Source organism: Pinus tabuliformis, chromosome 4_1 (assembly GCF_031772625.1).
Source record: "Pinus tabuliformis cultivar Carrire ecotype Pingquan chromosome 4_1, CPIR1, whole genome shotgun sequence".
NCBI lineage: Eukaryota > Viridiplantae > Streptophyta > Pinopsida > Pinales > Pinaceae > Pinus > Pinus tabuliformis.
In genome coordinates, this window is record NC_142303.1 from 999,698,504 (window position 1) to 999,725,382 (window position 26,879).

The window sequence follows — 26,879 nt, forward strand, 5'->3', positions numbered from 1 at the left end:
TTTACATTCAAAATATAGTGCATGTTTATTTTTTTTATCTAATTAATCTCTTACATATTCCTCGATTTCATAGTTTTTATGTAATTATATTAAAATGATTTTTCTAGCCAAAAAACGATATTTTAAACATACTTATGCCTCTCTCTTTTTTTAATGTCATTTTTCCTATAATAATATTGCAAACGAATTGGATTTAATTCCATACATAACTTAGGAAAAGTGCCTTTTCTCATAAAATCTCGAAAAAAAGCAATAATCTCTTCTGATAGAATCTAGAGAGTAAAATAAGATTGAGAGTTTTATTCTTTAACACGAACATTCATTATACATAATACATAACAACAAAATAATTTGATATTTAAAAGAAAACTTTCACATTAAAAATCTTAGCATTTTATCAAATTTATTGTGAACTGTTCCAATGAAATAGTGACTATAGTTTACAAATTATAAAAATTTGTAAAATTTCCCCTTGATTTAAACATTAAAAAATAACTTAAAACACAATCTTCAAAATCAACTTTTGAAAAATACCCTTATTAGGTTTAAAAAACCATAATATTCCCATACACCCCAAATTTTCCATACACCAAAACTTCGGGAAAATAATCTTGTATTTTGTTAAAGAAAGGGCATTGCTTCAAAACCCTTCTCGTCCTTTGTTAGGGTTTTGGTATATAGTTAGGGTTCTTTTCAGAGAACCTCGAGGCGGCGGTGTAAATTGATTTGGGAGGAGGGTGTAGCTGTTCGCTGAGCTGCTTCTGCAACAACAATGGCTGTCGGGTAAAATCCTAGTGCGATAGTTTCCCATGCTTGTCTGTATTGTATTTATTTTTGTCAACGTGTATTGCTGATGGTAATCGTGTTATCTGGCCAATGCAGGAAGAACAAGCGCATATCCAAGGGAAAGAAGGGAGGCAAGAAGAAGGCGTAAGTAAAATTTATCATACATAATGAATTTGTTTTTCTGGACACTTTGTTAGGTTCTATATGAGATTTCTTTCGGTTAACAACAATCTAGCCTCTTTCTGGTCGCTCTTTGGAGATGCGGTGCGAACAAAATATGATTTTTAAAACAAATCTACGGTTCAATTGATTTCGTTCACATTATGAGCCAGTAGAAATTCTTTAATTGTTGTGATGCCTCTTGCTTCTTCTGCCAATGGTTGACCCTTTAGATCGGCTTCTCCTTGGTCTTTGTTTTGAAGATTTTTTAGAATGTGAGGATTTTAATTTCACAGCTAACAGGTAGCTTAGTAAAATGTTTCATTGTCTGATGTGTTCGTGCAGACTAGCATTCATTAAGATAACATAGTTTATGGTTGCTCTGTTCTGATCTTATATTTTCAGTATCTCCAATTGACGATGAACGATATTTCTCTCCCATTGTTTCTGTTCAATGATATATAATGATTAAGTTCAATCATAAATAATTTTACTGGCATACTTGCAGTGGATTGCCGTAAATATAAAATAAGTACAATCAGAATTTACACAGTACCGTTTTAAAAGAGGTCCGAGTTAGGTGCCAGTTTAATGGGATAAATAGATAGATAGGGTTTTTTTTGTTAGTTAGATCAATTTTTCATATTGTTTAAACTAGACAGTCCTAAAGTCTATAGGCCGTATAGGGCAAAAAAAAGTCTAGAGGCCGTATAGGGCAAAAAAAAAGTGGTGACAAGTTGTATGGCTTGTAAACTGGGCAGAAAACAACGAATGAATAGAAGAAAGCATGTGTGTAACCACCAACTGACTGGGGATGTCAACCAATAAACGACCCAAGTCATTAAATTCTCGAAGCAGTTCACTAAGTTCTTTAAGAACAAAAGGACATGTCTTAAATCTATCTAAATATTGCGTCACTAGTGTTTATGATGAATACTTTTGCAAAGCTAGCTGATTTAACAAAACATCTCTTGTTTACCTTTGTACGTGTATTTCTGTGTAGCCACCCTTATAGGGCGTTGTCTACCTAGGCCACAATTTTGCCTGGATGGCCATTTCTTGCCGGAATCCGGCCTTGTCTACCAAGGCCACAAAAAGTCCAACAAAAATCTAACTTTGGAAGTGTTTGAATTGTTGTTTTTGATGGTGGAAATAGATTCAGTACCATCAAAGGCTAGGCTCCTGTTGCACCCAAAATCCTGAAATTTGACAGCTGTAACTCGGATTTTAAAAATTTCTGCTTGTTTTTGTCAAAATCGTGCCCATTGTTTTCAGGGCAAAAATATGGCTTGTTAGACTATTTGCCCTTATAGTGAGTTACAGGTTGCCTGAAGATGGACGTTAGTGTCTACAACATAATGATTCTTTGAAGGCCAAGCATAGACCCACATATCAGAGTGATTGGAGATTCTTCCACCGTTTTGTCTTTTGGTTGAAATTGGATCGTTATAATTTTCGAGACTTGCTGATATTAGAATGTTTAGTCTGCTCAGCTCTTTGGTTCGGAATTGTTCGTGTAATTTGTTGCAAGCAACACTATCAATATATTGAAATATTTTTCCGGTAACTCAACGCATATCCATTTTTATGTGGTGCAGTGTCGACCCCTTCTCAAAGAAGGATTGGTATGATGTGAAGGCTCCTGCTACTTTTAACACAAGAACAGTTGGAAAGACCCTTGTTACACGGACTCAGGGTACTAAGGTATGGTAATCCCAATCACTTTTCTCAAAACTTATTTTCAATCTACTTTTCATTCAAGGACAAACGAATATTGATAATGAATTATATTTGAGATAGTACAATGTTTGTATTTCAAAAAATGACAGCCTTGTTCGATATTCTAGCAGCATTTAATTTTACTCTTGATTTTCTTATTTAACTGGCATACATCCTCGTTAGCCTTCAAAATTATTGGATGGATTATCAATGCCCATAATATGTTAAATGAAACATTTGGGCAATGAAGACAAAATTGCAGCGGTCAGAAGTATATGACAAAGATGTTTACTGGATACTATGGTAATTAGATTTTGTGTCTAGGACAGTTTGCTGATATCTGTTTGTGAGTGTGAGCTTTGAACGATGCTTTTCATACTTACACATAGTATTGTTTTATATGCAATCTAGACGGTAGATACTTGTACATCTGCAGACTATGAAAATCTATATATTTCTGGATTCTAAAATTTGCAATGAAGAAAATATAAGGGGCGATGTGACTGACCTGCCTGAAAATTGTTGATCACTGAATAAGAGAAAAATGTGCATTTGGGAGTTTCTCCAATCAAGCACCATTGTAGCTTAATTGCATTCTTCTTTGCTTCCTTCTTTAACATGATATTGTTTCTTTTTCTGTGTAGATTGCATCTGAAGGGCTTAAGCATCGTGTGTTTGAGGTTTCACTAGCTGATCTTCAGAATGATGAAGATCAAGCTTACAGAAAGATCAAGCTTCGTGCAGAGGATGTTCAGGGAAGAAATGTCCTCACTAATTTCTGGGTAAGGTGTTCACGTTACAGTTTTTTTGTTTCGTAAATTACAGCGGAGTAAATAAAAAATAAAGTAGTCTAACACGAGTTTTATTTACCCATTTGCAGGGAATGGATTTCACCACTGATAAGCTTAGATCCCTGGTTCGCAAGTGGCAGACTTTGATTGAAGCTCACGTGGATGTTAAGACAACAGATAACTATGGTTTGCGTATGTTCTGCATTGGATTCACAAAGAGGAGGCCCAATCAAGTCAAGCGAACATGCTATGCCCAAACAAGTCAAATAAGACAGGTAATATAGAACAGCTGAATGCAATTGAATATATACATTGTTGTTAGTTATAATTTATTCTACATTTGTTTTCATTTTCAGAAGGAAATGATCTGTTTGCTTCTGTTCTCAGATTCGTAGGAAAATGAGAGAGATCATGGTACGTGAAGCCACTTCATGTGATCTGAAAGAGCTAGTGGCAAAATTTATTCCTGAGGTGATTGGGAAGGAGATTGAAAAAGCTACTTCCTCAATTTATCCTCTGCAAAATGTATTCATCAGGAAAGTTAAAATTTTGAAGGCACCGAAATTTGACCTTGGAAAGCTTATGGAGGTACATGGAGATTATTCTGAGGATGTTGGAGTCAAGGTTGATAGGCCAGTTGATGAGGTACCTGCTGAAGTAGAGACTGAACTCGTCGGTGCTTGAGTAGTTGTCAGCTGCGAGAAGTTGATTTAGAATGATATTATATTATTATTGAATAGGAGGATTTTGATAAAATTCAGTTTCTGCAGCTCAATTATACTTTGGCTTGACCAGTTAGATTCAAAAGTTTTTCAATTTTACAATATGATTATTTCGGGGTAGTTCGAAATATTTGTCTCAATATTTTGTTACGGGACATGAACCATGCTGTTCTTTCAGCAGATGATGAGAGTTGGATAGTCTAATTTGGTGTTTTCTTAGCAACATTTCTTATTTTAACTTTGTTCTTTTGGGTTTTGAAACCCTGTATATGCCGATGGAACCTGTTTTTTCGCATAGAACTGGAAGTGTTATTTCACATGGTGTTTAGGATTACCAAAGTTTCTTTAGAATTATTAAACATTAGTCTTGTTGTTGGACTCTTGACAAATTATTGGATTCTTGTCTAATACTATACATTTAAACGGGGATGGTTAATAATAAGTTTTAGTTGGATAGTTCTCATTTAATGTGTTGTTGTAACTTCCATTAAGAGTTTGTATCTGGTGTCCTGAAGTTTTCTTTGCGCAGTGGGGGGGGGGGGGGTGTGGGCGGGTTTCTAATCATTTGATACCCTGGGGAGAAGGGATAGGGATCTTCTGTTGCATTTTTAGCAATAAATAAATCTGTAGACGTATACTTTACAAGTACAATTAGATTTAGGAGTAACTACAACGGCAATCTTTACAAGTACAAATTAGGAGCAACTAGATCAAGGAAAAGATGTGCCGTGTGTTTAGCTTTGGAAGTACATATGTAAATCAAAAGTTTTTATTTATAGTTTTACATGGAAGCATACCTCCTAGTGAGACATTTTGGCTGGACATGCACATTAAACTTTATAAACTCAATGCCTGGGGAATGTTGTTCTTAGATTGGGTTTTGGCCCTTTTATATTTGCCATGCATCTTTTTTTGGCCCTTTTATATTTGCCATGCATCTTTTTTTCTCTGGTTCAACATGCGAGTCACTTAAGCTGACTTTTGCTTCAAGGAGTCTGATTCAAAGTTTATAGTCATATTTACTTTCAATGTGGAAATTTCAGTAGTGTTCCAGAAGCTTCCTCCTAGTTTTTTGCAGTTCTGTTTGTTGCTCTTATGAATGAATCAGAATTCAATGCCTTTTGAATCAAAGAAGGGCACATGAATTCCATTTGACAGATGGGATTATACAAAAGCCCATCCTTTCTGGTTCGTGCATCTTAGAACTACACTAAGGGCACATGAATTCCATTTGATGGATGCGTGTATACAAAAGCCTCTCCTTTCTGGTTCGTGCATCTTAGACCTACGCTATATTCAAATTTGCCCGAATACTGTGATTTTTATAGTGTACTTGTGGACCTCGACAGACTTGTGATCGATGAAAATGATGTATATTACAGTAATGTAACTTTTCAAACTAAGAAAGGAAAGAGCCTCTCCTTTCAGATTTGTGCATTTAGAAGCACATTTACAATATTACCGTTTGCCACAATGCTGGGATTTTTGTAGTGTGCTCATGGACCTTGACAAACTTGTGATCTATGAAAATATATAGTACAGTAATGGATCTTCGGACTGAGAAAGGAAAGATGTGTTGGGAATTCCTACTCGTACATCCTTTGTGTATCAAACCGGATTTTTATTGTGATTAGATGGGCAAAACTTATAATAAAAAAAAAAAATCTAGCGTCGTTGCACAATGTTCATCAAGCACACTCAAATCTTTGCTGCAGTCTATCTAATATTGATAGGGACTTCATTAGTTTTGTAATGTTTCTCATGCAATGCATTTAAGTTAATTATTTCACTGGACTTCTCAGGTGGGGTACACATCACTAAAATTCCTCTGGAGGGCTTTGCTTAGTTTTATTTAGCTTGATGCATACACATCACTAAAATTCCTCTGGAGGGCTTTGCTTAGTTTTATTTAGCTTGATGCATAAATTTATGATTGATTTTGCTTGCCAGATTTTAGACTTTCATTTTGCATACATAAATATTTGATGGATTGCGCTTCTTAATTCTAAACGACTACCAAATAAAAAGCACTTAGGAACTCGAAGTCTTCCTATTATTACGTGGATTGCCCTCTTGGCTTGAAATCTAAGAATTATCTGATTTGTCTTCCAAAGATGAATAGACTTTCCTCGAAGCAATATTTGATTTGTCCACCAAAGAAGGGAGTATAGGCTTTCTTCAAAGCAATATCTGATTTGTCCACCAAAGATAAATAGGCTTTCACCTTTCTTTATTAAGATGAAGCGTTCCCTTCTATGTAGGGAGGGTTCCTGATTTTGGTGGGAAGGGTGCTGGGACACGGGCATTATTTTTGAAATGATTACATGGATTGCCCTCTTGGCTTGAAATCTAAGCATTATCTGATTTGTCTTTCAAAGATGAATATGCTTTTTTCAAAGTAATATTTGATTTGTCCACCAAAGGCAGCAGGCTTTCGTCAAAGCAATATCTGATTTGTTCACCAAAGATAAATAGGCTTTCACTTTCTTTAAGATGAAGCGTTCCCTTCTATGTAGGGAGGGTTACTGATTTTGGTGGAAAGGGTGCTGGGTAGGGGCATTATTTTTGAAATGATTACATGGATTGTTCTCCTGGCTTGAAATCTAAGCATTATCTGAGTTGTCTTTCAAAGATGAATATGCTTTCTTCAAAGCAATATTTGATTGTCCACAAAAGATGGGAGTAGGCTTCTTCAAAGCAATATCTGATTTTTCCACCAAAGATAAAATAGGCTTTCAACTTTCTTTATTAGAGATGAAGTTTTCCCTTCTATGTAGGGAGGGTTCCTGATTTTGGTGGGAAGGGTGCTGGGACAGGAGCATTGTTTTTGAAATCAAGGTGTGGAGGGCCATGGGGTGTCACATGCTTTGGATCATACAAGGTACCTCTTGTCAGGTTGCAGCAGTCGTGCTGAGGTGTGGGATAGGTTCAACTGAATCTACATCTTGGATAGGAGATATATTGTTGTTTTGGGATGCATCTCATTGCTATTCATGAATTGGGGACTTTTCTTGTCCCTGCCCCTCTAGTGATTTTGGAGACCAGTAAAATAACATTTGGTACAAATATGAAGTAACAGTCACATACATGGATAATGCAAAGGTACAACTCTTACCAGGTGGCATTTTCGTAAGTGTAGAGTGGGCTTCCCTTAATCTACACCTAGGATAGGAGATAGATTCTTATTTTGGGGATGCATTAATTGCTATTTATTATGTACGAATTGGGTAAATAAGTAATGTCTTTGGACTTTGTCAAATTTGGGTTCCTTGTTCCTTATAGCGACTTTGGAGACGAGTAAAATAACATTTGGTACAAATCTGAAGCGACGTCTGAATGATGGCTGAATCATTTTGCCAATGTTTAGTATGGCAGTGAAATAATGCTCCCAGGAGAGGCTAGCTCATCCCCATTTACATCCATCTCTCCTTGAGAGTGGCATTATGAGGGACAGATGACCGTAACCTCTCGGTCAAATCTAAACTGTACACCGAAAAGCTTACAACTAGGTGTATTACTTGTGGCGTTGGTATGTGAAAATTCTTTTGAATTTTCAACATAGTTCCCTTTTGGACCTGGTTTCTACTGATTCTTCACAGGAGAGTCTAGCTCACCCCATTTGCATTCATTTCTCATTACCTCCCCAATGAGAGGGGCAACACGAAGGACAGATGACCATAACTTCTAGATCAAATCTTAAACAGTACACCGAAAAGCTCACAACTAGGTGCATTACTTGTGGCGATGGTATGTTAAAATTCATTTGAATTTTAAACATAGTTCCTTTTGGACCTGATTTCTACTCTCCCATACATTCCTGTCTCCTCTCCTTAGATGGAATTGATTTACATGAAGGGCCTGTCGAGTTATACACATTCCTTGCCTCTTTCCATCATTTGTTCAAAATGTTTTATGACATGTTGTAGATGAGTACGGGTAGCAAAACACGGTTCTCCTGGTTGTGCCAGAGCATTTACAACTCAATTTCTTTCTCATTTGTGACTAAAATAAGATGCTCAAATCGACCAAGGGGGTTTAATTCTTGCTGGTATTGGGACCAATTCTCAATACCAATTTCCGTTGCGGTCTGTCAATAGCACTTGTCAGCCGTGGATGGACAGTTTCTTTAATGCTGCGAGTAGTCCCATAGTCTTTGTTTATCGAAAAATTGGTTAATGATTCAAAAAATGTAGCATGGCATATGATAATATTATGCGAAGGGAAACACTTTGGATGTTAGAATAGAGTGCTAGCCAACATCCGTTGAGGTCTGTCAATAACACTTGTCAGCTGTGGACATTTTCCTAAATGCTGAGTCCCACTATCACGATTGTCTTTGTTTATCGAAAAATTGGTTAACGTTAATTCAAAAAATGTAGCATGGCATATGACAATATTATGCCAAGGGAAACACTTTCGATGTTAGAGTAGAGTGCTTTGTGGTATTTAGTTAGAGGTATTTTACAGCGAGACCGTTTTGTTCATGTTTTAATTTAGTGTTGAATTGTGTCACTTTTAAAATAAAAAAATTATTTGTTAAATAAAAAATGATGGATATAATAAAAATAAAAATGAATACCATAGTGTTTATTTGTTAAATAAAAAATGATGGCTATAATAAAAATAAAAATGAATACCATAGTGTTCTGTTGGTGTTCAATATAGTGTTGACGTCTGTTTCTTTTAAAATAAAAATAAATGATTTTTGAGTTGAGAGGCTCATTTTACAGCTTAGTATGATGTGTAAGGATGTTTAAAAATAAATGATTTTTGAGATGAGAGGCTCATTCTACAGCCTAGTATGATGTGTAAGGATGTTTGTTTGTCATCAAAATTGAAATTTTGTTATGTAAATCAAAAATGAAAATTTTAAAAAATCTAAAAATAAAAAGAAATAAATAACTATACAAAATATTTAAATAATGTCCACGCATAATAAAATTTGCATGTGAAAAAATTGGATTTCTCTTGGCTCATGTTAGATCTGTATTTAAGATGGACCTATGGATCTATGTTGGTATAAATAAAAAATGATGGCTATAATAAAAATAAAAATGAATATATATGTTTGGTTAATTTTAATTAAAGATATAATGAGCTCAATTTTTTGTTGGTATGACAACTAATTATGAAATATAATAGACTCCAAAATTTTTCACTCACAAAACCATAAATAATCAATCTACTTAATTTTATATTGACTTGAAAAAAAATAACAAATAAAATATTTCAATTGATTCAAGTGGATGTTGGTGTTTCCTTGCCTATTCGACATGGAACCCCACAACTATCTTTTTTAGTTTTTCAGTTTCTTTAATTGTAGCATAGTTTATTATTTTTCGCAGTTTTTTTGGGTCCTAAACTTCTAGCGTTGTTTTGAGGCCTTAAACAACGTTTTTTTGGCAATCTTTTACCAATGATTTTCTATCCAAAATTGTTTTTTTCCGTCGTAGTCTTCGGAGAGATCTTTCCAACAGGGTATCATGTGCATCAAAGAAAGATAATATGACCAAGTCACGACCTCGGGAAGTTGGCTGTCCAACTAACTCCAACGAGGTCCATAAATTCTTGGTGTTACATCTATTTGAGTTAGAGTTTTGGTTGTTTAGGGTTTGCTTTTATTGTTCAATAATAAAAAGGCCCTTGGGCCTCATTGTAACACAATTCAGAGGCATGTAGCCACATCTTTTCCCAGAGATAAGCTACCATCACTCGAGCTAGTTTTATTTCCATTTTGTTTGTAAGCATATTTCAGTGTTTTACATTAATGAAATGAAGTAATATTTATGTTGCATTTCTGTAATTTGTTGCGTTTTTATTTAAATTCAGATCAGTGGTATCAGAGTGGTTTGTTTCTTCTCTGTTTTTCTTTGCATGTCCCCAACGAGGTCGAGATATAAGGAGTTAGGGCTTGAATTGGGTGAACTTTTGCAAGATTAGCCTTGCAAATTTCGACGGCCTCCCATGGCGGATGAAAAGAAAGATGAGGGGGCAGGAGATCCTATCAAAATCCTGCTCGAAGAGGCCCTCAAGCGGCAAAGGAATGCGATGATGGAAAACTTTGCCCAGATCTTTCAGCGGCTACCCAGGGGCGACACATCTGCTTCCAACAACTATTTTGGAAATGCCACACTCTTTAAGGTACAAGTTAACTTTGAAATCCCCATATTCGAAGGTCAGATAGACGCATATGCTATATATAAATGGTTAAATATACTAGAAGGTTATTTTTCTGTTCATGCTTTTTCTAGTTGGGAAAAGATCACTTTTGCACTTCTCAAAGCAACGCCCCACGTCAAGGATTGGTGGGAAACCTACTGCAAGCAGAAGGATGAAAGTACGGGCACACTGTTTTTGGCCGTATCCACTTGGAATTCGTTCCGAGTGCCATCAAAGAGCATTACTACCATGTTGGAAGCTATGAGGATAAATACATAGAGTGGACCACGTTGCGATAGGGAAGGGACCAAGATGTGCCGGAGTTCACAAATATTTTTCATAACCTTTGCACAGGTATCCAGAACGAGATGGAGTTCTTGGACATTTCGCTTGGCACGACATATCGTTATGCTATCAAAATCGAGCAAAAGTTTAAATAAAAGAAGTGAGACTCTGGATCTGCGAATTCCAAGCAAGGGAAAGGCCTCCTCACACTGTAGCACCAAGGACAAAGCGAAGACGGTGTGACCCAAGACAACTCGTTGAAGCAGCAAGAAAAGAACAACACCACGAAGTCAAAGGAAGACACAGGAAAACGGTGTGAGTTCCATAAGAGCTTTACTCACAACACAAGTGAGTGTTGGACCAAGCAGTCGCTGGTGGCCGAGTTGAAGGCTTTAGAATTAGATGCATGTTCCGACCCTAAGTCCGAATCCGACAAGAAGAATGACAAAGGGATCATTGACGCAGAGCCCAGTGCTACTGTTGCCATCGCCAAGATCCAGAAGAATGAGTCTGGAGATCCAGAGGAGGGGGAGCGTTTTTTCCACTCACAGATGTGAGTGAAGGGTTTGTCGTTGCAATTCATTATTAACAGTGGGAGCCAAAAGAACCTCATTTTAGCAGAGGTTGTGAAGCGGTTGAGCCTACTGACTACACCGCCCTTGCAGCCGTACAATATCGGGTGGCTTCACCAAGGACGAGATCTCCGAATCGGCCAACAGTGCCGCCTTCCCTCCAGCATCAAGCCCTTCACAAATGAGATATTGTGTGATGTTGCACCTCTAGATGTTTGTGATGTATTATTAGACCAACCATACTTGTGGAAGCGACACGTTGTGTATGAGTCAATGTCTCGTGCTGTTATTATTTCTTTGGTTTATTCATTATACAGGATACTGGAGGTAGCCCCACCTACCGTCACCTCCTTGATCTCTGCTAAGAAATGCAATAAGATAATCTCCCAGACTAGGAAATTTATTCTTTCTTTCTGGTTCAAAGCAAGGGGAAGATCGTAGCCACATCCATGGACCTCGGGAAGGGTTCCTCCACCCAACAGAAGTAGGTGGATACGATCATGAAAACAGGGACATCTTCTCCTCACCCACAAGGATATCGTTGCACTATCAGGTCAACATTCGTTCGATTAGACTCCCGGAGCACCTCTACCCAACAGGTCGATATATCGTCGCTCGATTCGGGAAAATGCCAAGTACAAACAGTGACATGATCAATATCGGGTGTCACACAAGTTTCAAGTAGGCGACAAAGTCTAGTTTCATATGCGGAAAGAATGTCTTACAAGAGCTCATTAGAAGCTTATACCACTTCAATATGGTCCTTACACCATTACCAAGGTTGTGGGAAACAATGCCTTGAAGCACAATATTCCCCCATCCTTGGACTTGCATTGAATGTTCAATGTGGATCGCCCTCGAGCATGCTTCCCACCATTACTAGACACATCAGAGATAGCAGAACAACTCACCAGGGACCAAGTTCAGCAGAAGTTTCCCCATTTCATGGAGGCACTCAATGCAATGGGGACCATTGCTTCCTAAGGGGGGAGAAATGATCTAGGTGGATGTTGGTGGTCACTCGCCTATTCCACATGGACCCCCACAACTGTCTCTTTCAGTGTTTCAGTTTCTTTAATTGTAGCACAATTTACTATTTTTAGCAGTTTTTCGGGTCTTAAACTTCCGGTGCCATTTTGAGGCCCTAAACGACGTTTTTTTGCCAACTTGTACCAACATTTTTTTGTCCAATATTCTCTTTTTTGTTATATTTCTCGAAGAGATCTTTCCAACGGGGTATCATGCGCGTCAAACGGAGATAATATGACCAAGTCATGACCCCGGGAAGTTCGCTGTCCAATTAACCCCAACGGGGCCCATAAACTCTTGGTGTTACATCTCCTCAGGTTAAACTCTTGATGTTACATCTCCTCGGGTTAGGGTTTTGGTTGTTTAGAGTTTTCTCTTATTGTTCAATAATAAAAAGGTCCTTGAGCCTCATTGTAACACAGTTCAGAGACATGTAGCCGCCACATATTTTCTCAGAGATAAGCTACCATCGCCTGAGTTAGTCTTATTTCCATTCTGTTTGTAAGCATATTTCATGTATTTTACATTAATAAAATGAAGTAATATTTCTGCTGCATCTCTGTATTTATGGTTATCTTTGTAATTTGTTGCGTTCCTGTTTAAATTCAAATCATCATTACTCGTGAAGTAAAATATTTCAATGTCAATTATATATATATATATATATACACATTAATTGTAAGAAATAAATTTTATAGTTAAAACATTTCAAATAATCTCACTATTTTATATTCTTGCCCTTTTTAATTATGTTTAAAAGTTAGCATTGTACCCAATCCATGTTTCAAAGAATTTTTTCAAGGCGTCTAGTCCATTTATGCATTCAAAAAATTCAAGTGAAGAAATGAAAAATTACACATGGTATATATATATATATATATATATATAGTGAGAGAGGGAGTATAGATGCATCTGAACCATGAATTTCGCAACTTCCGGGGCATCGAATTTTTTTTCCAAGTTTTACACTCTAAAAGAGGTTTGCAGTTTGCAGTTTGAGAGATTTGATCCCTTTCGGCGCTTACTAAATTCGTGGTTAAGATGGATCTTTTGATAGTCGTGCACAATGGAATTTCTCTTAGTTGTAATTTGCTATGAAGTGTCTAAAGTGGAGTTACGTTACTAGAGGGAACATGACCTACTTATTTTGGTAAATGGGAGTTTAAGTGGTGCTAAAAACATGTTTTTTCAACAAGTAGTTGTAGGTTCTACTAGAACATGTTGGGACATTGATGGTTGAGGAATAACCAACATTTGTGCACAATGGAATTTCTCTTAGTTGTAATTTGCTATGAAGTGTCTAAAGTGGAGTTACGTTACTAGAGGGAACATGACCTACTTATTTTGGTAAATGGGAGTTTAAGTGGTGCTAAAAACATGTTTTTTCAACAAGTAGTTGTAGGTTCTACTAGAACATGTTGGGACATTGATGGTTGAGGAATAACCAACATTTGTGTTTGATGCAGTTATTTCTGAGATCTAGGGTTCCTTTATCAAAACTCTCTATAGGACTTACTATGAAATGCAATGTTTTTATTTTTCTCAGTGATTTTCGAGATCCAATGTTCCTTTATCAAAACTCTCCATAGGACTTACTATAAAATGCAATGTTTTTATTTTTATTTTTATTTTTTGTATTTTTTCAAATCATGAGTGAATTTGTAATATGAAGTAATTTGAGGAGGCCTATAATCCAACAAATTGCAAGTCAGATAAATCTAAAATTAGATATACCTAATTTATGACTTAACAAAAATAAAAAAATTATAGTTTAATCACAACAAGCTAAACATATCCCTTGAATCCCTTGAAACTCGATAGATGTAAGAACAAACCATATTTCTAACTGCACAAACTAACAACTCAAGACATACTAATATATAAACAATACTATGATATATATAAAAATTAATAATAATAAATTTTAATTTAACTTCAAAAATATATATATATATATAACAAATTTTGAAGCAACCTATTAACATTATTATGAAATTTTACAAATTTACAAACAACTAAATAATAATGAGATAAAGACATTACCAAATTATGACTCTCGGTTAGTTTATATAATTTTAAATTGTTAATCTGAAGTGTGTTTATTTTTTAAATTTATAATTAAATAATTAATAAAATAGCTATTTCTCTTATTAATCACATTTTAAAATGTAATACTGAATTATAAATTCCGTAATAACTCTTTATATAAACCTATTAATTTTCTATCAAAATATTACAAAGTTTTAAATAACTTATTAACCATGTGCCAAATATATCACCAAGGCATAAAGGCATTAACTATTTCTTTTAGAAAGAAAATCTTGATATTATATTGAGGATATATAAAACAAAATGTTCAGATAGTTCTGAATATGTTTTGTTGAAAAACTCCTGATACTACCGATAGACTGCATCTCAAAACCAAGTTGAGCAGATAACCATCATGTAATATATACATGTTAACAACATTTTCAGAAAGAAACAAAAAACCATTGAAACCATTCAGCTGATCGGAAGGTAAAGAGCAGTGACAGATGATAGAACAAATTTGGCGGATAAAGAAGAGTCCTCAAAAATTTTTAGGTTCCGCCACCTCCAAAGTGACCAGATGGTGATGGGAAGAATGGGCCGGAGAGTGTTTTGGCGCCCCCACCAGGCAAACGCTGCATCCACAGAGATGAAGTTAAGATGTTGAAAAGAGAAAAACTGTGCAAGGTCATACCAGATTTGTTGTGTGACAGAGCATTTGAAGAAGAGATGGAAGTTTGTCTCCTCTTCCATATTGCAGAGAGCACATCTGCTGGGGCCGTGCCATGACCGCCGCCTCAAGGAGTCCCAAGTTAAATTCTTGTTGAAAAGCACCAACCAGGAGAATAAGATAATCTTAAGGGGGCATCCAAGCTTCCACCAGAAGACTGGAAAGCGCCGATTTGTTGATGAGTTAGCAGAAATGAGATCAGAGTATATGTCCTTTACATTTGCATGTGAAACAGAGAAAGGAAGGGACCAGATCAGGTGGTCATCATTGGTGGATCGCTGTAAGCCTCCCTGCTGGAGAGAGGAAGATAGATCGGACCAAAGAGGGAGAAGGTCGATTGGAAGACCAATATCATCAGCATCCCGAAGCATGGGCGAAGGGCCGCACCATTCCTTTATGATTCGGTTCCATGTGAAGTAGCCAGATCTGCGGAGGAAGAAAAGAAGAGGTGGAGGAAACTGTAATGTTCCCCTGAAACCAGCGAAGGAGTCCAGACCTATGATAATCTTTCTGCCTGTGTATATTTTCTATTTTAGACTAATTTATGGCTCTGGTTAGTTTATATAATTTTAAAATATTATATCAAAATATTTTTAATTTTCAATTTTATATCATGTAATTAATAAAATAGTTTTCTTTCTTATCTATCGCATTTTATGGTGGGGTAATGAGTTGTAAATTCCAACAATGGCATAATGGCCGATTCATATAAACCTATTAGGATTCAAACAAAATTTTAGAAATCTCTAAAGAAATTAATAATGGAATAAAGACTAATGGAATAAAGACATTATTGAGTGATGGCTCTAGTTATTTTATATAATTTTAAATTGTTGTATCAAATTATTCTTTTTTTTTCTAATTTTATGATTAAGTAATTACAAAATTATTATTATTTTTTTATTCAATGAACATTTTAAAGTGTAATAATGAATAATTAAGTTAGTTTTAATAATAATTTATTTTTAGTTAATTTGGGAGGATTACATTTTCATCATATTTAATATATCATCTTGAAGTATAATAATAATAAATAGTTAGTTTTAACAATAATATAGAGACAAAATTTTTAGTAAGTTTAAGAGGATTACATTTTCATCATGTTTAATATGTCACCTATCAAAAACCCCGTCTATATTCAATCACCGTCTATCCAAAACCCCGTCTATATCCAATCACTCACTGTATATCCAAAACCCCGGCTATATCCTATCCAAAACCTCATCTATATCCTATCCAAAACCGGACCCGTGGACACCTAATCATGACTTTAACAAAATTATATAATTTTAAATTATTATTTAAAAATATTTTGCCAAAACCGGACCCGTGGACACCTAATCATGACTTTAACAAAATTATATAATTTTAAATTATTATTTAAAAATATTTTGTTTTTCAATATTATTATTTAATTGATAAAATTGGTTTTTACCTTATTTAAAAATATAATAATAAATTACATATGTCGCAATTAAGTTTTACTTTTCCATTCTGTTAAGGAAGTCAATTACTTTATTATTTCAATTTGTTGAACTTTTTAATGTTGTGCCAATTTTCTTTTTGGCAAAGGATTTACATTATATTCAAAAAAAAAAAATTGGTACAGAGATAAAATAGGAAACCTGTTCAGCCTTAGTGGGCGCCTCGCGAGTTGGTGGGAACCGGTTGCTGGTTGCTCGGTCATGCTTCATCGTTGTTTTTGAAGCCAGGAGGGCCTTCTCTTGGGAGTTCCTCCTCGATATAGCAACCATCAGAGAGAGGATTAATGCGGTAAAATGGCGTCATGGTTAGAGGGAGTAATGGAGGAAAAAAACATAATTTTTAGGCTACGGCCTAATCGAAAATGTGCAAAGATGCAGAGGACGACGGTAGTTATGGCTGTAAAGACAGTACATTAATAATAATCAGGACATGATACGAGGCCGCCAGATGGGGATCTGCATCGTGCCAAGCGTTGGCCAGAAGATTGGGCGTGATAGTCTAAGGAGCACCTGGATCCAGGTGGCTAATTAATTAATTAAATGAATGCAAAAAGGCTTTTTTCTGACACCCTCACTATTAATATGCAAGTCTTCAAGTTTGGTTTGGTTCAAGTTTGAAATGGTGGGTGAGTTTGCTCAAATTAGTGGAGGTTTATCTCTGTGAATTTCGGCCGTCCGTTCTGGAAAGTTTTGAGGTCATTCTCTGTGTGTTTTGTGCCTTAGATTAGGGATTCTTTTATGCAGGGTCAAGCGTCCTAAGATCTGTCCCAAAATTATGGTATTACAATCTGTTCCTGTGCATGAAAGAGAGGGCCAAGACCCTAAAAGAAGTGGACGTATATCTGTGTGTTAGGGCCACATGTCTCAGGGATGTTGCACAGGTGTTACAGTGGGTAAAAGAGGCCACAATATACCTCAAATAGCAGTGAGAGAAGGGTGAAGTTGGGATACAGTGTAGGGCTATTTTGACATGAAGGAATGAGGGCATAGTCATTGCAGAAGCGCTGAAGGTTGGTGTGAAGTCTGTCTTGCTATGACGTGTTTGGACAACATGTATCATGCCTATGATCAATCTCTTTAGTGGTGTAAAGGAACTGTGTGTTGGCTGAATTTGAAGCCCTAAGAACAGTGACGCTTGAAGGTGCAATCCCATTGTTAGAGGGTAGATTTGATGTGCGCTAAGTTCTATCATCTTTGGAGCAACAAAGAGATAGTTTGAGGGCAGACTTTTGAACCCTAAGCTCAATGAGTTAAGGAGGGAATTCATTGATGTGAGGGCAGCGTGTTAAAGACCCTAAGACAAAAAAACCTTTGGAGTAGCAAAGGACTATAAGAGGGCAACCTATGTTCAGTCTTCTTGGAGCAGCAGGAGGATTGAGAGAAGGTGGTTTATGGAGTTGAAGATACAAGAGAATTTGAAGAGAATCTGAAGCTGTAGACATTCTTGTGAGAAATAGTGGTAGAGGCATTGGAGCAACGATACTCCCTTCAAGTATGTTGCTTTTCAAATATAGGTCGCAAAGGACCTACCACGTGTTCAAGGTACGTAGATTGAAAGGGTTGTGGTAAGTGTTTCATCAGCAAGTAAGTCAAGTGTGTTTTGTTTAAGGTTGACACAAGTCATAATTTTCCTGGTATCAGGGTTAATTGTAAGGGCCATGATCTTTGGTAGGAGAACCCTATGTTTGTTGTGTAAATTTCTTATGTACTTCATTGATTCATTGCTGTACATTTTTCGTTGTGAAAACAACGAAAATTGTTTGGTGTTGTGGTATTTTAATGTGTTTGTGATTGTCTTCCTAGACATAACCCTGATTTTGAAGTACCAAGAAAAAGGTAACATGGACGCCATCACTTGTAGGTCCCACATATTGGAGTCTTGTTCACCTAGAAGTTGTTTGCTCTACTTCAAAGATGCCTTCTACCATGGCTACATTGGGCTCACCCTCAACTAAGACCACCTTGGCACACAAAGAAATGCATGAGACCTCCCTCAATGATAATTTATCCATGTTAAACTATAGTTTATAAAGAAGGTAAAGGCCTCGACTCTTCCTACCTTGACATTAAAAGTGAGATAGAAGGTATCCATACTCACAAGACAAGATTTGACATTAAATATCATCAGGGAAAATTTAAGTATAGTAATTATCTTAAAGTTTACAAACTCCCGTGAATATTACTAGTCCTTAATATGCAAACTTAAAATATTCGGTGATATCTTTGTAGAAATATTCAAATTTATAATGATTTTTTATATCATTTCTATAAAATTTTGGCTATATTTAAGTTAAATAATTTTATACTATAAAATTCGGGTGAATAAATTTTATAAAAAATAGAAATTGGTGAATCGTTTTTGGGGAAAAACATAAAATTAGTCCACTTGCAAATATTAGCTCCTAAAATTTTCCTAAAATTTCACTTGATTGTGCCCTAGTGTTGTTTTGATCATTAAGTGGATTTCAAACTCTTGGTCTGCCAAGATGTAGGGACACATCTCTTTCTTTGCTTGTGGGGAGGGCTTTTTTTTTATATTGTTCTAGTTGACAATATATACAGGTCTAATTCTTTCATTCAAATCTTATTTCATGGATTTTGGGGGATATACCTCAATCATTAGGCCTTAGAATTTAGCCCATTTGGGACAATTTCTTAGTCTTGGTTTAAGTTCATCTCCTTCTTTTCTTATTGTTTTTTTGGACAAATTTACCTGTCGTGTCAACGTGAATAGCTTGGGGGAGCTACTGAATAAACATAACCAAATGAATGCCAATGAACTTTTGTTCACATCTTCAATCTTGAATCAGAACTAGACAAAGGTCTCTTAGAGGCCATCTCTCTAGTTGGGCAACATGATTTTTCATTAAGAGCTAGATTATGAATAGTTAACTTTTACATGTAATTTATACCTTGTTTTTGGGCATTTCGCTGGTATTTCTTCCAATATGCTCCTCTTGCAACATTAAATCCTCAATAAGGCTACTATGTCATGTATGAATTTTGACATGTTCATATGAACAAACATAAAACAAGCCCATGATTGAACACCAAATGTTACATGCTAAAGCCCTTAAAGGAAACATCCATAGAGCAAAGATAAAACTCAATTACTATATCATCTCAATCAACATAGCAAAAATAAAACTCACTTACTCTCACCTCAATCAACATAGTAAAGATAAAGCTCAATTACTATCTCATCTCAATCAACATGGTACAATGGACACCCTTATCCGATATATGCATCAACTCAATGCTAACTACTCACTCATTTGTAATTCATGAAGCCAAAACTATTTAGCTTTTCCTAAAGTAGTCAAATGCTCAAAGTTAAGCTCATTTCAAATTAGGATCCATTAATGCATAGTAAGATCAAGATAAGTTAGCTAAAGTAAGTCCACAATATCTTGGTAAATCTAATGCATTGATGATGATTACAAAGCTAATATTGTACATAATTAATTACTAAATTTGAACTTAATTACCCACACTCATCAAATTGACTTGGAGATGAAGTATCCATTACATTTCATCTCCACTTAATGAAAACTTCCTTCACACCTAACAAAGATTACGAAAGTGTTGAAAAATGCAGCAAGAAATTCTCAATTTGATTTTCCCTTGATTAAATTGAGAAAATTCGTATTTCCACATCAACAAATAACTTGGAAGATGTTAACTTGTGTGACATGGCTTGTGTCACTTAGTTTACTTAGTAAATTCGAGCTAGAGGAGTTAGAGTTCATTTTAGCATGTGTGATTACTAATTTGTAACAATCAAAGTCAGTTATCTCAGGTTGTTTTCAGTTAAACTAGTTCCAAATTTTGGAGGAACTAGTGGAAGGTCAGTTAAGCAGTGGGACTTCAATCAAACTTAGTGATAATCCAGTTAACTGATCAATCAACCCAAAATAGCTAGTGCATGCAGAGAATTCAAGTTACCTAGTTTAGGTGGAGATTCCAAGGCAGTGTAGCAAAGTTGTAGACTAGTCTTGAGTGCACAAGTGTTGCATGCAATTAGAGGATCATCCTAAAGGAATTGTGCAATCAATTTGAAGAATTTCCTAAATAATAGGGGCCTAATTTCTCAAGTAACTACGCAAGGAAATGGAGAGTCAAGTAGAGGTAAAAATTGACTAAGACTGTGTCAGAGCTTCTCAGCGAGCAAAGAGATAGGTTATGCACTTGCAGGTTGTGCTCAGTTGAGAAAAGAAATTGTAATACATCTCTATTCATCAGATTAATGCAAGTAGGCTTTGGGGCTTTTAACAGTTTGCTTTCCCGAGGGAAAATACTATATGCATATGTGTGATTTCTTATTGCATGTTTGATATTTTTGTTCTAAACTGTGAATTAATGTCTGCAGAGAAGTAGAGTAGGTTTGTGTCTTGTGGTATTGATTAAAACTTCATAAGTAGTTGCAAATATACATCGTAATTTCTACATGGTATCAAAACAAGATTCACATTAGAGCAGGAATTCAAATCTGTTTCTTAGGAGGTTCGATTTTGGAGCTTAGTACAACAAGATTTCTTTAGAGTTGAGAAGATGACCTTCAATATACTAAGGCTAGAGTATGCCCTAGAAGGCACCTCTAATTTTGTTGCATGGAAGGATCACATGGAGGCAGTATTGGATGACAATGTATTGCTAGAATACATCAAGACAAATGTTGCAAAACTACAAAAATCTGATTCCCAAAACCTTGTTTAGTGGAAGAAATATGTAGCCAAGGCGAGGAGAATAATCTTGGAGGGAATATGAGATCACATTGTCTCAAATATCCATGGAAAAGAAACTTCATTTGCAATGTGGAAAGCATTGACATAATTATTCAAGAATAGTAGTGACCACAGTAAGTCGGCATTCAAGGATAAACTTCGAAGTATCAAGATGAAAAATAATAACACTATTTTGCAATATATGAGCAAGTTCACACAATGTCATGATGAACTTGGCGGGGTCGGTGTTAATGTTCCTGAAGAAGACTTGGTAAGCCTAGCCCTTCTAGGCCTTCCCAAGAGTTAGCATATCTATCAAGATTTGGTGAACAAGAGAGATAAACTACCGAATTGGCAGCGCTTATGGTCCGATTTGGTACAGGAGGAAATAAGGCAGAATACCAGAGATGGAACCTCATCCAAAGAAGAGGAAGAGGAATTTGATCTAGTCAACAAAGGAATGGAGGCCAAGGGAAAGAAGTCCCAAGATGAGGCTGAATCTAACCAAGAGGGCAAGAAGAAATACTTGTCCAAAATTAAATGCTTCAATTCTCATGAATGAAGGCACTATGCTACTAAGTGTCCACACAAAAAGTCTAGCAAGAAGGAATCTCTAGTAGCAACAACAGGTGGAGATTTGGCTTCATAGTTTGAGATAAATTTCACCCTTATCGCATGTATGGCCAACATAGTGATGGGGAGTGTGTGGTACTTGGAATCAAGTGCATTGTTCCACATGATAGGGTGTAAACATTTTTTTAGTGACCTGAAAGAAAAAGATTTGCAAATGCACATCGAGATGGGGGACGACAGAAGTATTAGCGCGAACGAGATTGGTACAATCACCTTTCAGAGGGAGTCGAGCTCCCTCCTTAGGCTTTGTAGAAATTCCCACTATAGATCAACAGATTATGCAATATACTAAAGCAAAATACAAGATCTACTTCTACAACAAACTTGCGGAAGCTTAATCGATTATGACCAAGATCAAATAGAACACATATAACTAAGAATGAGAAATCAATTACACATGAACAAAGAATAATACTATGGGGAAAGCCTCAGCTAAAAAACCCCGATCTCTGTATTATCATAAAGTGGAAATATGTCCGGGTTACACAAAGCTTTAGCTCACAAGCTATCTAGTTCTCAGTACAATCCCTCTGCTGCTCATAGACAGTCAAAGGCTTCTCAAAAAACCTCTCCCTTGCCCTCCAAGCCTCCTATTTCTTTACGCAGTTTCTCTTGGGGTCCAATGCTGCCACTTGTGTGTAATTATCTCACACACTGCTCACTAACCTCTGAAATAACTGCGTAATCCTGAGGGAGATAATTCCTTCTGCATGGATGAGTTTCCAATATAGGAAAAATCTTCCAACTGATAGTACACTGCCCCTTCCTCTGATCTCAACTGGGTATCTGATTGAATTGATATGCATGAGTTATTTATAAGAGAATATTCAGTTATCTGAAGTGCAGCAGTTACATGCATGCATGCATTAACTAACTGAACTCACAATTAGTTCAACAAACTGTTGGAACTAATCTAACTGGACTTAACTCAGTTAACTGAGCTAACTAATTAAAACTCAAAGTACAATGCATCATGATCTCCTTTAATCAAGGATAACTTCCTCAATCAATGAAGAAACTGTTGCATGTCTTCACATAGACTTCATGTTTGATTTTCTACAACTAATTAACTCAAGATGAATTAGTTAATTATTTTACAAATAGCTGTTAAGATCAAATTCGAATTTTACTTCTCAATTTTAGTTCAGGGACTAACTAAAATTGGAATCTATCCTGAAATGCTATTTATAGCAATGCTATTTTTAACATTTCCATTTTTCATTCCTTGTTGCTATGTCCAACACTGGTACCTGAAATGCTATTTATAGCAATGCAATTTTTAGCATTTCTTGTTGTTATTTCCAACGCTCTCTCTCAACAAGAAAGACATTCAACTCGAACTCGGTCTTGAACCTTTGGAATGTTCTGCATGCAACACTTCTCCCAAGTGTTGTTGCTCCAGCAACTTTAGAAACAAAAAATCTCCCAACTGACCTCCCTGTTGGGCTAGAAACACCTTCTGATGCTAAAGCTCCATCTGTTGTTGACGAGTGTTCCCTTTGTGACCTCTGAGCTGCTGCAACACTCCATGCATCTCGCACCGTTGCACACCTCTCTGTGCCATCCTGCACTGGTGCAACACTCCTATGCCTTTCGCATTGTTGCAACGTGCTAGCTCTATGCTGTCTTGGGATTCCTACACTGTAGCTCTCTCTGTCGCTCCATCCGCATCTGCCTCTTGTAGAAATTCCCACTGTAGATCAAAAGATTATGCAATATACTAAAGTAAAATATAAGATCTACTTCTACAATAAACTTGCGGAAGCTTAATCGATTTTCAGCAAGATCAAATAGAAGACATATAACTGAGAATGAGAAAGAAATCACACATGAACATAGAAGAATACTCTGGGGAAAGCCTCAGCTAAAAACCCCGATCTCTGTATTATCATACAAGTGGAAATATGTTCAGATTACACAAAGTATTAACTCATAAGCTATCATGCTCTCAGTACAATCCAACTGCTGCTCATAGACAGTCAAAGGCTTCTCACAAACCTTCTCCTCTGCCCTCCAAGCCTCCTATTTCCTTGCGCAGTTTTCCTTGGGGTCCAGTGCTGCCACCTTTGTGAATTGGCCTCTTCACACACTCACTAATCTCTGATCTAACTGCGCAATCCTGAAGGAGATAGGATCCTTCTGCATGGATGAGTTTCCTATATAGGAAAAATCCTCCAACTAATAGTACACTGTCCCTTCCTCTGATCTCAACTGGGTCTTTGACTAAATTGACATGCATGAGTTATTTATGAGAGAATATTCAGTTATCTGAAGTGCAGCAGTTACATGCATGCATGCATGCATTAACTAATTGAACTCACAATTAGTTCCTCCAACTGTTTGGAACTAATTTAACTGGACTTAACTCATTTAACTAAGTTAACTAATTACAACTCAAGGTACAACTCATCCTTATCTCCTTAACTAAGGGATAAATTCCTCAATCAATGGAGAAACTGTTGCATGTCCTCACATAGACTTCATGTTTGATTTTCTACAACTAATTAACTCAAGATGAATTAATTAATTATTTTACAAACAGTTGCTAAGATCAAATTCGAATTTTACTTCTCAATTTTAGTTCAGGGACTAACTAAAATTGGAATCCATCCCGAAATACTATTTATAGCAACACTTATTTTAACATTTCCATTTTCATTCTTTGTTGCAATGTCCAACACTGGTACCTGAAATGCTATTTATAGCAATGCTATTTTTAGTACTTCTATTTTTAGCATTTCTTGTTACTATTTTCAACACTCCCTCTCAATAAGAAAGTCATTCAACTCGAACTCGATCCTGAACCTTTGGAATGTTCTACATGCAACACTTCTCCCAAGTGTTGTTACTCCAACAACTCTAGAAACAAAAAAAACTCCCAACTGACATTCTTGTTGGGCTAGACACATCCTCTGATGCTGAAGCTCCATCTGCCGCTGACAAGTGCTCCCTCTTTGACTTCTGAGATGCTGCAACACTCCATGCATCTCGCACCGTTGCACACCTCTTTGTGCCATCTTGCACTGGTGCAACACTCCTATGCCTCTCGCATTGCTGTAGCCTGCTAGCTCTGCGCTGTCTTGGGATTCCTGCACTGTAGCTCTCTCTGCTGCTCCATCCGCATCTGTCTCTACTCACTTAGCTAGTCCTGCTACTCCTTGTTAGTGCTCTCATAGCAAGGTCTAATCAAAGAGGTTGGGTACCTCAATGATCCTGCCCCTATTCCAACCTTCTTGGGACTGTCACTCCACATCGCCCCATCTCTGACCTGGAGTATGGATGCATGTGATCCCTCTGCCCACTTGGATCGAAATACCCCCCCACTGGAGGTCTCTGCATGAGTGGATCCCTCCAATCGGTTTCTCTCGGCTTCTCTAGTTGTGGCTGCTCCACAACCTCCTAAAGCTGCTTCACCAATTGTGGCTCCTCCACAATTGTCTTAGACTTCTTCTGGTGCTGCATGTTGAAAGGTAATGTACTCTCCCTCTCAACCACCAAGTCTCCAATAGTTTCCTTTCTCCTCAAGGCTTTGCGTGCATCTTGAACCTCAAGAGCATACAGGTTCTTGACTCGTGAACCGATCTGCTTCACCTGTCTCGTGGTGATGTGCCGAAGGAAAACCTTTCCCTTATTGAAGACTACATCATAGCCTTTGTCTTCCAGCATTGCGATCGACACCAAATTTTTCTTCAGTCTTGGTACATACTTGACATCAGTTAAGGTAATGCGAGCTCCATTCTCCCTCTGAAAAACAACGTGCCTACACTTGAGACACTATACTTTTCATCATTACCCATTGCTACGAGTATCTGGAGATCTTTCTCCTCTAAGATACTGAACAAAATCTTGTCGCCGATCATGTGGAAAGAAGCTCCACTGTCAAGAAACCAACCACATCCCACCATGGATGAAACCATGCATGCAAAGAGGGTGAAATCCAACTCGAACTGTGAGGCCAATGCCTCACCTTCAGATCCTTCCTTGGACCCCATCTTGGATTTCTTCAGTGGACAATTTGTAGCAAAATCACCCACCTCATGAAAACGAAAGCATCACACTTTCGATTTGTCAAACTTCTTCCCACCACGGGAAGAACTCGATTTGGGATGAGAATCCTTCTCCTTCCCTTTTTTCACCTTACTCGCTAAGGCACAATTTTCTTCATCCTCCTTGGATGAAGAACCATCTCTGGTGCTTCTTCTTATCTCCTCCTGCATCAGATCCGACCAAAGTCGTTCCCAATCTGACAGTTTTTCTCTTCCATTAACCGAGTCGTGGTAGCTATGCCAGCTCTTAGGAAGACCGAGGAGTGCAAGACTCACCATGTCATCATCGGCTGTCATGATTCCTACACTTACAAGCTCATCCCTACAGGTGGTGAGCTTGTTCAGATATGTAGAGATCGTGTCGCCCTTTTCACACTTGATTTTTCGAAGCTTGTCTTTCAGCGCCAGCTTCCTTTGATCGCTGCTATTCTGATATATATATTTCAATGTTTTCCACATTGAAAACGATGTCTCCTTCCCATGGAGACTCGAGACTATGTGGTCTTGAACTCCTTCCAGAAGGATTCTCCTTGCTCTAGCCACACATTTCTTCCATTCTGCCAATTCTTTAGCATCAGCCGCTGCCGACTTGGGGACTTCTTGATCAATGAAGTCCTTTAGACCGTTATCCTCTAATACTGCTTCCATGTGATCCTTCCAGGCTATATAATTTGAACTGCCATCAAGGGCATACTCGAGTCTTAAACCGTTGAACACCATTGGTGAATTTTAAATGTGATAAGAACTTGATTTCTATATTCAGGAACCTCAATCTTTGAACTTCTCCCTTCTTATATACTGTTCTCTCCTTTGATCACCTTTGCTCCGATACCATGTAGAAATTTCCATTGTAGATAACCTAGCTCTGATACCATGTAGAAATTCCTACTGTAGATCAACAGATTATGCAATATACTAAAGCAAAATACAAGTTCTACTTCTAAAACAAACTTGCAGAAGCTTAATCGATTTTGAGCAAGATAAAATAGAACACATATAACTAAGAATGAGA

At 36.9% G+C, this 26,879-nt stretch overlaps 1 protein-coding gene across 1 annotated transcript; it reads left to right on the forward strand.

The window, feature by feature from the left end:
* Nucleotides 1-583: 583 nt before the first annotated feature.
* On the forward strand, nucleotides 584-4,494 carry LOC149179506 (small ribosomal subunit protein eS1-like). Its single transcript, XM_089420688.1, has 6 exons — nucleotides 584-783; nucleotides 883-930; nucleotides 2,544-2,649; nucleotides 3,309-3,446; nucleotides 3,545-3,730; nucleotides 3,843-4,494. Exons 1-6 carry the CDS (start codon nucleotides 773-775, stop codon nucleotides 4,137-4,139), a joined length of 786 nt encoding a protein of 261 aa, XP_089276814.1. The 5' UTR covers nucleotides 584-772; the 3' UTR covers nucleotides 4,140-4,494.
* Nucleotides 4,495-26,879: the final 22,385 nt, after the last annotated feature.

What these genes read in the sequence shown, in the direction of transcription:
- LOC149179506 (XM_089420688.1), top strand. An exon ending in ATGTCCTCACTAATTTCTGG is followed by an intron (nt 3,447 to 3,544) that starts GTAAGGTGTTCA and finishes ACCCATTTGCAG; the next exon opens with GGAATGGATTTCACCACTGA. An exon ending in AAACAAGTCAAATAAGACAG is followed by an intron (nt 3,731 to 3,842) that starts GTAATATAGAAC and finishes TTCTGTTCTCAG; the next exon opens with ATTCGTAGGAAAATGAGAGA.